At 62.0% G+C, this 10,592-nt stretch overlaps 3 protein-coding genes across 3 annotated transcripts in view; 1 reads left to right on the forward strand and 2 right to left on the reverse strand.

The window, feature by feature from the left end:
• The window catches only part of CLIP2 (CAP-Gly domain containing linker protein 2), a 311,706-nt gene that overhangs the window by 39,904 nt on the left and 261,210 nt on the right, over window positions 1-10,592 (reverse strand). The gene's annotated exons all lie outside the window — the stretch shown is intronic.
• DNAJC30 (DnaJ heat shock protein family (Hsp40) member C30) lies at window positions 52-1,006 on the forward strand. The gene has a single exon (XM_058037412.1). The coding sequence runs from the start codon at window positions 52-54 to the stop codon at window positions 679-681; it is 630 nt and encodes a 209-aa protein (XP_057893395.1). The 3' UTR covers window positions 682-1,006.
• VPS37D (VPS37D subunit of ESCRT-I) lies at window positions 7,966-10,423 on the reverse strand. Its single transcript, XM_058037857.1, has 5 exons — window positions 10,301-10,423; window positions 9,302-9,473; window positions 8,729-8,811; window positions 8,442-8,591; window positions 7,966-8,366 (listed from the first exon to the last, which is right to left on the reverse strand). Exons 1-5 carry the CDS (start codon window positions 10,421-10,423, stop codon window positions 8,121-8,123), a joined length of 774 nt encoding a protein of 257 aa, XP_057893840.1. The 3' UTR covers window positions 7,966-8,120.

Here is a 10,592-nt window from a genome sequence, read left to right on the forward strand (position 1 = left end):
CACAGTCCCGCGCCGCGGCGCTGATGGCGGCGGGCGGGCGCTGAGGCCGCCATGGGCCCGGCGGCGCTCGGGCGGCTGCGGCCGCTCCTCCCCGCGGCCCCGCGGCCCGGCCGCGCCCCGCCGCCCTCCCGGGCCGCGCACACGGCCGATGCCGGAGCCCCGCGGCCGCGCCGCGATCTCTACGAGGTGCTGGGAGTGCCGTCCACGGCCACGGCGGCGCAGATCAAGACGGCGTACTACGAGCAGTCCTTCCGCTACCACCCCGACCGCAACCCGGGCAGCGCCGCCGCGGCCGCTCGCTTCGCCGCCGTCAGCGAGGCCTACCGGGTGCTGGGCAGCGCCGCGCTCCGCCGCAAGTACGACCGCGGGCTGCTGAGCGCCGCCGAGCTGCGGGACGCGCCCCGGCCCTCGGGCCGCGCTCCGGCCGCCGCTGCTCCGCCACCGCCCCGCGCCCCCGCCGCCCGCCCCGGGCCCGGCCCGACCCCCTTCGACTTCGACGCCTTCTACCGAGCGCACTACGGGGAGCAGCTGCAGCGGGAGCAGATCCTGCGGGCGCGGCGGGAGCAGCTGCGGCTCCAGCGGGAGGAGAGCGCGGCGCAGGGACGGCTCCGGGCCCTCTCGGATTTCTCCATCGGACTCTTCTTCTTCCTGGGGGTTGCGCTCATCTACGGCCTCAAGTGACGGCGGGGCGGCCCCCGGGGTGTCCCCCCAGCCGGACGGTGTCGCTGGGGGGGTGCCCTGCACCGCCCGCGTCTGCTGTTGGGCTGTGACATTACACCCTGCCAGCGTGACCTTCAGGCACACAGTGCCCTGGCTGGCACAGTCTGTGCCCTCTGGATGCCTCTGGGGACACAGCCTGGGCCAGGCCACTCAGGGTGACCTTGCAGGAGCTCTTGATGGCCCCCTCAGCCAACACCTCCTGCACAGCCCTGGACTCTGGACTGGGATGTGTCCCCTCCTTGGCACAGCTGTGTGCCTGCTGAGATTAAAGGCTGTCAGAGATGCTGTGTGCTGTGTGTGCTCGGCTGTGCCTCTGGTTCTTGCTGCTGTCACAGCTGCTGGTGCCACATCTCTGGAGCTCTCTCTGGGTGGTGTCCCAGCTGCACCACCCTGTGGGAATGGCAGGTACAGGAGGCTGAGATCAGACCTGAAAAATGAAACCTGAGCCCGTGCCCTGGTCAGTGTGTGACACTGCCTGGAGCTGTGTGACAGCACTTTGGTGTCTGCAGTCCTCTGTCCTGTCTGGGGCCTGCCAGAGCTTCACAGCACCCCTCCCTGTGAGGGTTTTGGCTGTGGTGCACCTGTGAGCACCCAGTGCTGTTCTCTGTGTCTTACACGTGTCTGAGCATCATTTGCACAAAAGTATTTGCCTATTTAAACACTGAAGTGTTTCAAGAACTGAAGATTGTGTTTCTCAGAACCTTTTCTCCTTCCTTGGGTGAAGGTTCACCTGTGCTATGCTGCTGCTGCCTGGAGGGAGAGAAGCTCCCTGGCCATGGCCTGAGTGTGCCAAGGACTGTGTGGGGCACTGGGTTTGCTGTCAGAGGGGTGAGCAGGAGCCTGAGCCTTGTCCAGAGCCTGGGTTGTGTTTTGTCCCAGCACAGGAATGTCACAAGTGAATGAATGCCCTGTGTCTGCTCTGTGCATTTCTGTGATCCTGCTCAGAGCCTGGGGGCAGGGCACAGCAGGGACACACAGGGGTGAGATGCAGTGGGGAAAGAGGAAAAGAAATCCACACAGCCAGACAAGAAGAGTCTGAAACCAACCCAAAAGCTAAAGCCAGCACAATGGACACGGCACAGCAGGAAACAAACCCCAGGAGGCTGCAGCTGGAGGAACCAGGGGGTGGGGAACACCCTGGGGATGGGGAGCAGCCCCCCTGCACTCAGCATCCTCTGTGTGACAGTGAGGAGAGGAGCAGGAGGGGCTGGCGTGGAGCAGGCTGAGAGCTCAGGCCTCCTGCCACTCTCTGCAGTGAGGGCTGCTGGGCTGGGGGAGCTGGGTGAGGGATGGCAAAGGGCACAGTGGGCCCTGAGGGGATGGGAAAGGCACATCTGATCCCTTGGGCTGGGATGGGAGAGGGATGAGATCCCACACAAGTTCAGGCTGATGAGAGCAGGGGCTGCCGAGCTGTGAGCAAGCCCAGCTTGGGCTCCCACAGGGTCTAACCCTCCATGGGGTGAGGGCTCTGCTGCTGGCACGAGGCCCCTCTGGGCACCTTCCCCACGTGCAGGGCCAGACTGCTCCTTGGCCCCTCTCCTGCCTGTGCAGGATTGCTCTGGTTGCTCCCTGCTTGCTCTCAGCAGCTTGTGCCACCTCCAGCTGCTCACTAGAGCTCACCAGAGCTGGGGCTAAGCTCAGCCCAGGGGCAGAGTGAGCTTTGCAGGGTCCTCCCTGGGTGTCAGTTTGTCCCTTCACTGGGATCACAGCACTGGGATGTCACTGTGGGACACAGGAGCCTGCTGTGCCCTGCTAAAGGGAACTCTGGAGTTGGGGCTCTGGCATGTGCTGATGCATTTTCATGCTCATGTTCATCCTGTAAACAGATCACTGAAAAGATGAGAGGCAGCACTTTGGGCAGGCTTTGGCAGGAAGCCTTACTGTGCAGGCTGGAAATGCCAGCAGTGTCCATGGCCCTCCTCTGGCTCCCTCAAACAGAGGGTTTGGAGTTCCTGCTGCTGGCTCCTCTCTTCCTCCTCAGGTCTCTGTGATGTATCTTGAAGAATAAAGACATCCAGCCACAAATTGGTGACAAAGTGACACATCTTTCTTGTGGTGGGCCTGGGTGGTGAATACTCCTTGCACTTGCTGGAAAGCAGGGGTGAGGGGCTGTGACCGTGTTCACAGGGGTCTCAGGTTGAGGGGAGAGAAGAGGATCTGACTCCATGTTTCAGAAGGCTTGAGTTATTATTTTATGATATATATTACATTAAAACTATACGAAAAGAATAGAAGAGAAGGTTGCATCAGAAGGCTAGATAAGCTAAGAATAAAAAGGAAAGAATGATAACAAAGGCTCTGTCCCAGACTCTGTGTCCAAGCCAGCTGACTGTGATTGGCCATTAATTAGAAACAACCACATGAGACCAATCCCAGATGCACCTGTTGCATTCCACAGCAGCAGATAACCATTGTTCACATTTTGTTCCTGAGGCCTCTCAGCTTCTCAGGAGGAAAAACTCCTAAGGAAAGGATTTTTAAGGAAAGAGATGTCTGCAACAAGGGGCAGGCAGGTTTCACATCCTGGCTGCAGCCAGTGAAGAAGAGGCCAGGGAGGGGAGCTCTGTGTGCCTTGCTGGGCAGGGGGGCCCCTCTGGAGGGCTGTTCTGTGCTGCCTGGGTGACACCCAGGGGTGGCAGTGCCCTGGTGACATCCCCTGAGCTCTGGTGACATTCCCTGAGCCGGGACAGGAGGGTGCCCTGAGCTCTGCAGTGTCACCTTTGCCCTGTCAGGCCTGGCTGCTCCTCTGCTCTGGGAAGCATTTCAGCAGCTTGGGCACCAAGTGGCTGGAGCTGCTCCAAATGCCCAGCCTGCCTCCCAGCTCCCAGCACACCACTGTTCTGCCCATTTTTCTCCTTGTGTCAACAGTGTCATGGCATTCTGGCTGTTCCCCAGCTGTTTCCTTGATGGAGAGGTGCCAGGAGAGCTGAGCACAGCCTGAGGGTGCCAGGGCTGTGAGCTGTACAGGGCTGGAAGATAAAGGACCGGATAAAGATGGAAGGAAGGATAAAGGATGATAAGGCAGAGGATAAAGCTCAGTAATTCCCTGTGGCCTTTACATCTCAGCAGCCAGGATGGATCCCTGGGGACACTGACACACACAGGGTTGTTCCTGTGAGAACAGGAGCCCCTTCCCGCAGCTGGGGCAAGGCAGCCATCAGCAGGGCCATGGCAGGGGACAGCTGTGAACTGCCCCAGTCCTTTTCCTGCCTTGGGGATGTGTCCAGTCCCTGCAGCACAGCTCAGGAGCAGACAGCAGCAGCAGCTGAGCTGTCCCCAGCCCCTCCTGGCCCAGGTGAGGTGGCAGTTTGAGCTGGGGAAGCATCCCAAGGCCTTTGCTAGGAGGAGTGTGATGTTCACAGCAGGGATTTCTTCCTTCTCAGTCTCCAGCCCACTGGGGCCATTTTTACAGATATTCTAGCACATCCCACCCCTCATTTCCTCTCCCTGTGGCTCCAAATTTCACTTTCCTGCAGGTGATGTATGTATCCATGCTGGATGCTTGTCCTTTGCTCTCTTGTCCTTTGCACCAGGTTGTGCCACCTGTGTGTCACCAAAAGGGTGACAGCTGTCCCACGGTGGGTTGCTGGTGGGGCCTCAGCCACCATCCCAGCTCTGCCCTGCTCTGCCCTGCACCTTCACCCCCGGGCTTGTTTTGGTGTTGCTCATTCCCACCCTTAAATCATTGACAGCAAAGGGAAGCGCCAAAATCTGAGGAGTTAACAGATGGGAATTGGATGTGTGATAAGCTAAGGAAATCTTAGGCACCAGGGAAACTTAAACAAGCTGAGGGCCTCCAAGCTCAGTGCAGACCCCACTCCCCACCCCTGCCCCAGCCCCTTTTCATGGGCTGACATCCCCACAACTGCAGGTTTGGGGTGCTGAGCTGCCCCCCTCAGCTGGTGGGGGCTGCAGCCTGGGAGTGTGGGGTCTCAGTGCCTCTTGTGGGCCTCCTCCTGGAGCTGGGCTGCTCTTGGGGAAGGAAGGGGTCAAACCTGGCTGCTGGCAGATTGTGAGGGGCAGGAGCAGGGAGCTGCAGGTTGGGGAGCAGCACTGAGGGGTGGCCTTCAGCCTCCTCCCCCAAAAGGGGCTGTGAGGGGACAGCCCCTGGGACAGCCCCAGCCCCAGCTGTGTGGGCACAGCTCTGCAGCCCAGGGCTGCCTCTGGTGGCCCTGCTCTCCCAGGGAAGGGCTGCCACGGTTGGCAGCACCCGAGGAGGATGGGGGCAGCTCCCCCTCCCTTCTGCAGCATCCCCTGAGGCCGCTCCTTGGTTAATAGAGTTAATTGTTAATGGACAATTAACAGCCCCGTGCCTGCTCCAGGGGCCCCAGCTGGGGCACATTGGCACCCCCTTCCTGGCTGGTGCTAGCCCAGGTTTGTACCCCTTTGGCACCCCTTTGCCTGGGGCTCAGGGAGGAGTGGGGGACACCCCTCTTGTCCCAGCTGTTGTGGCTCTCCTGGGCTGGAGCCGGGGATGGGGGGCACCCCCAGCTCCCTGCCCAGCTCTGGCTGCCCCCCAGCTGGCAGGGGGACTGGGCTGGGCCAGCAGCAATGAATGCAGGTGCACACCCAGTGCCAACCTCTCCTCCTCGCCAGGGTGAGCAGCAGCACCCTTACCCTCCTTGACTCCATCCTGCAGGGCAGGGACAGGCACAGGGCAGGCAGGAGGGGCAGGGGGGTCACCCTGTGCGCTGCCAGCCCCTGCCTGTGAGCCAGTGTCCCTGCCTGCCCCGTGTCCCCAGGCCTGCTGGCCTGTGCAGGGCCTGCAGCTGTTGGTGCCAGAGGGCAGATGCCCCTCACTCCCAGGGGTACAGGGTGCACCCCCTGCCAGGATCACCCCTGGGGTGTCCAGCCACCCTCTGGGGCCAGCCCCACACTGGGCAGGACCAGCTGCAGGGTGCCAGGAGCCTCCCCAGGGCAGGGGCTCACCTGGCTCGGCGCCTTCCCAAAGTTTCCCAAGGTTCTTCCCCCCTGAAGTGGGGTGGTGGCCAGCCCAGCAGGACCATGGGGTTGCCAGGGCCTGCCCAGTGCTTCCTGAACTTCCTGGGGTGCTTCAGGGCTCCCATGGACTGACAGACAGACAGACAGACAGACAGACAGACCATGGCAGCAGAGCTTTCCTTGGTGCTCAGGCTGTCACTTCAGTGCTGCAGCTCTCATGGACACACTCACCTTACCCAGGCTGCAGGGGCAGCTCCTCACCCTGAGGGTTCCCACTCATGGGGCCACTGGGGTGACTCAGGAGCTGCACAGGAGCAGGGAAGTTTGTCCTGGAGCTGGTGACAGACCCACCCAGCCTGGGGCTGCCCAGCCCAGGGGCATCTTCTTGCCTGGGGAGATGCACTGGGGTTGAGGGGGGTCTGGATAGGTTTTGGGTGGCTTTGCTGCTTGTGCACCATCTCCTGCCTCAGTGCTGTGCCTGGTGCCCCGTGGCAGGGCAGTGACAGTGACAGTGACAGTGACAGCACTGCCAGGTGAGCACTGAGCTGGCTGGTGAACAGCCTTGCACTGCCAGGCTGAGCCCAAAGTGGGACTCAGGAAAGCAGCAGGTGCTTTGTGAAACTCCAAATATTCCAGTGACCATCACCTCCTCACATGCCAATAAGGCACAGTGCTGGTCCCCTATTTATCCCAGTTTTAAACCTGCTTTAACTGGTAATACTGGAATATTGGCCATAAATGAGGGCTGATGTTTGGCATAAGGGCAGGTAGCCTCAGTGGGGGAGGCTGATCAGACCCTGCAAGCTAATGATCTGTATTTTGGGGTGGTTTGTGGCCTGAGCCAGGACCTTCTGCTGCTTGGGATGATTTCCAATCTGTCTACAAAGCAGGGGCAAGATGCAGGCTGGGCAAGCCGTTGGGAAAGAGGAAAAGAATTCTACACAGCCAGATAGAGAGCACAAGAGTCTGAAACCAACCCAAAAGCTAAAGCCAGCACAATGGACATGGCACAGCAGGAAACAAACCCCAGGAGGCTGCAGCTGGAGGAACCAGGGGGTGGGGAACACCCTGGGGATGGGGAGCAGCCCCCCTGCACTCAGCATCCTCTGTGTGACAGTGAGGAGAGGAGCAGGAGGGGCTGGTGTGGAGCAGGCTGAGAGCTCAGGCCTCCTGCCACTCTCTGCAGTGAGGGCTGCTGGGCTGGGGGAGCTGGGTGAGGGATGGCAAAGGGCACAGTGGGCCCTGAGGGGATGGGAAAGGCACATCTGATCCCTTGGGCTGGGGTGGGAGAGGGATGAGATCCCACACAAGTTCAGGCTGATGAGAGCAGGGGCTGCCGAGCTGCGAGCAAGTGTCACGGACATATTTTATGAAAAATCCCTTTGCCAGGATTTTTCTCCTGAGAAGCTGAGAGGCCTCAGAAATGAAATGTAAACATTGATTATCTGCTGCTGTGGAATGCAGACAGACAGACCCGGTGCATCTTTGATTGGTCCATGTGGTTGTTTTTAATTAATGGCCAATCACAGTCCAGCTGTCTCAGACTCTGGTCAGTCACAAGATTTTATTATCATTCCATTCCTTTCCTTCCTTTGCTAGTCTTCTGATGAAATCCTTTCTTCTATTCTTTTAATATAGTTTTAGCATATAATTTTCTTTTCATACAATAAATATAATAAAATAATAACTCAGCCTTCTGAAACATGGAGTCAAGATTCTCATCTCTTCCCTTGTCCTGGGACCCCTGTGAACACCACCACAAGCAAGCCCATGGGCAATAATCCTTCATGGGGTGAGGGCTTTGCTGCTGGCACGAGGCATCTCTGGGCACCTTCCTCATGTGCAGGGCCAAGCTGGCCCCTGGCCCCTCTCCTGAGGGAAACACACATATGGCAGGCTCTGCACCCCTTGCAGGAGCTCTCATTTTCCCCAGGGCAGTGATGCCCTGAGCCAAGTGCCAAGGAAAGGTCTGGGGGCTCCTCAGGCTGGAGGGCTCTCCTTGGCTGCCAGTCCCCTCCAAGCCTGGCAGGTGCCCTAACCCTTCCCTGTCTCATCCTGCTGTTCACAGCCAGAGCAAAGGGCAGAGCACACACACACAGAGCATGGAAAGAGGCTTTATTCAGGAACCATGTGGCACACCCAGTGCTCCTGGGCCTTTTCCCTGCTATCCCTCCCAGCTAAGCCCACTGACACCCCTACAAGCCCCCCACCCCCAGTTCCTGTCCCATTCCTCCAGCAGATGCAGATGCAGATGCAGAGCCCTCCCCAATGCAGAACCCCTGCCCCAACCCCGCACCTCCATCCCTGTATGAGCTCCCCCATGTGCCACCCCACAGACCCCTCAGAGCTGTGCCTGCAGCACCTCCCACCCCTCCCTTTCCTGCCCTGGGTGCTGCTGCCCGGCCCGGGAGGGGCAGGAGCGGGGCCATCCCCCCCTGCCCCATGCCCACCGTGCCCCGCTACCGGTGCGGCGGCTCCTGCTCCCGGGGCTGGGCGCTGGGCACGGGCACGGCTCCAGCGGGGCGCAGGGGAGAGCCCAGGCCGGGCGCCTCGGAGCAGGGAGATGCTGGCTGCTGTGCCAGGGCTGGCAGATGGTGCTTGGGAGGCGCAGCGGGCACGGGGAAGGGCGCGGCAGCCTCCGAGGGGACGAGGACGGCGGGCACAAAGCCGTAGGACAGATCAAAGGGTTTGGGCGCTGCTCCGCTCTGCAAGGGGGCGAGGCGGGCTGGTGCCACGCTAGCTGGGGCACCTGGGCACCCCGCAGGGTCCTTCCTGCCCACCTGGTCCTTCTGCACCTGCTCCTTGTGCAGCAGCTCCTGCAGCTTCTCCAGCTGGGTCCGGCAGACGTGGGAGCGCGTGCGGCTCTGGCAGAAGGACTCCAGGAAGGCCTCGAGGGGCAGCTCCTGGGCCAGGAACTGCTTTATCTGGGCCTGTGGGATGGGCAGTGGGGCTAGAAGGAGCACCCCTCGGACCCTGGGGTCTTGACCCTGGCACATGGCAGGGGATGGAGAGCACCCCATGGCCCTGGTAAGGAAGGGACAGCAGCACGGGGGTCTCAATAACTCACCTCTGACTCTGCTTCGGAGGCATCAAGCTTGGCTTGGAGCTGGCCCAGGGCACTCTGTGGGCTCCACTTCTCCAGGTAAACATCTGTGTGGCACAAGGGGATGGGGCTGCCAACCTTCCCCTGGATATCCCTGCTGCTGGGGGTGCTGAATTTCCCATCCTCAAGCATCCACTGCCCCCCTCCTTGCACTGAAACCCCCCCAAAAGACACCCCTGGAGCCACCTGCACACCACAGCTTCCATCCCACAGATTGCCCAGAGAGGCTGTGGATGCCTCATCCTTGTAATTGTTCAGGGCCACATTGGACTTGGAGCACCTGCTCTAGGGAAGGTGTCCCTGCCCACAGCAGAGAATGGAATGAGGTGATCTTTAAAGTGCCTTCCAACCCAAATGATTCTGTGATTCCATGGCTGGTCCCAGCTAAGGATGTGCTGTGTCACAGGGAGCATCATCCCCCACCACTCCTGAACCATCTCCCTGGGGTAGGGTCAAGAATGCTGAGCCCACCTGGACTCTCCTATTAACAGGGGTTGCCGTGGATGTGCATCAGCCCAGGGGCTGCTCCCCACTCACCCAGGCGCTGCTGCTTGTCCCAGCAGGCCTCTCGGATCTCCTGCAGCTCCTGGTACTTGATGGCCAGGGAAGCCTTCCCATCCTCCAGCCGCGGGCGCAGGGACAGATTCACCTTGGCCTGGGTGCAATTTGAAGCCAAACACATTTCCCGCTCCAGCTGGAGACTCTGGAACTGTGGGGATGGGATCGGGGCCGTGTGTGTCAGCAATGAGAGAAACGGGCAGAACCGGTCAGATCCAGCACCTTGCTGAGCGGGGGGCACTGTCCATCCGGGGGTGAACCCCCTTTATCTGCACTGCCTCCATCCCTCTGCTTTGCCTGGTTAGGGGGTGAATCCCGGGGGAATGCAGCGGCTGCAGCCGGGCTACGCCACCTGGCTAAACCCGACCGCGGCAATCTCCGCAGGGAGAGCGCTCGGCAGAGGACACGGCTGTCACGGCAGGGACACGCACCCTCCCCTGGCTGCGCACACCCGCCCGCACTCGGGGCCACCCGGGGCAGGGGCTGGGATGGGGCCGGGAGCGATTCCACGAGAACCTGAGCCCGATTCCGCAGCGCAGCCGGGAGGGCGCGGGGCTCGTCCCGGCTGCGGGAAACGAGACCGGGCAGGAGGGCGGGCGGAGGGCCGGGGCCTCGGCACAGCTCGGGATGCGGGGACAGCGCACGGGGCTTGGTGGCCCTGGGTTTGGTGGCCACAGGTTTGGTGGCCCTGGGTTTCGCCCCGGGAGCCCCGCGCAGCCGCGGTCGGGCCGCCCGTGCGGAGGCTCCCCCGCCCCGCCGGTGGCTCTGCGGTTCCTCGGGAGCCCCCGGGATTGCGGGTGTCAGGATGAGGGCAGCGGGCGATGGCAACGGCGGGAGGCACCGGCCCCGCAGCGCCGGCTCCGGGCCGCGGGCGGCTCCGCCCTGCGCACCGGGACAGCCCCGGCGGAGCGAGCGGCGCCCGGCTGGAGCCCGCCGGCGGCGGGACAGCGGCCCCCGGCCCCCCGGCCCCGGCCGTACCTTCCTGCAGAGGCGGGCGGCGCGCTGCAGCCGCGGCTCGTCCTGCAGCAGCGCCCGGAGCTGCGCCGTGCTCAGCGCCCCGAGGCGGCGCGGGGAGCCGGGCGGCGCCGCGGGCCGGGACATGGGCCGGGATCGGGATCGGCTCCGGCACCGGCACCGGGACCCCCGCCCCCGCCGCCGGCAGCCGAGCGCGCCGCCCCGCGCCCGCCGCCCCCGCCGGTCTTAAAGGAGCCGCAGCGGAGCGCGGAGAGATCCCGCACCGCTCCTGCACCGCAGCGATCCCGCACCGCTC

Source organism: Melospiza georgiana, chromosome 19 (assembly GCF_028018845.1).
Source record: "Melospiza georgiana isolate bMelGeo1 chromosome 19, bMelGeo1.pri, whole genome shotgun sequence".
In the NCBI taxonomy this organism is placed as follows: domain Eukaryota; kingdom Metazoa; phylum Chordata; class Aves; order Passeriformes; family Passerellidae; genus Melospiza; species Melospiza georgiana.

Coding starts and splice junctions, on each gene's coding strand:
- DNAJC30 (XM_058037412.1), top strand. CDS start 52: ATGGGCCCGGCGGCGCTCGGGCGGCTGCGGCCGCTCCTCCCCGCGGCC.
- VPS37D (XM_058037857.1), bottom strand. CDS start 10,423: ATGTCCCGGCCCGCGGCGCCGCCCGGCTCCCCGCGCCGCCTCGGGGCG. Junction 9,474..10,300: donor CCGCCCGCCTCTGCAGGAAG/GTACGGCCGGGG, acceptor CCATCCCCACAG/TTCCAGAGTCTCCAGCTGGA. Junction 8,812..9,301: donor GGACAAGCAGCAGCGCCTGG/GTGAGTGGGGAG, acceptor TGTGCCACACAG/ATGTTTACCTGGAGAAGTGG.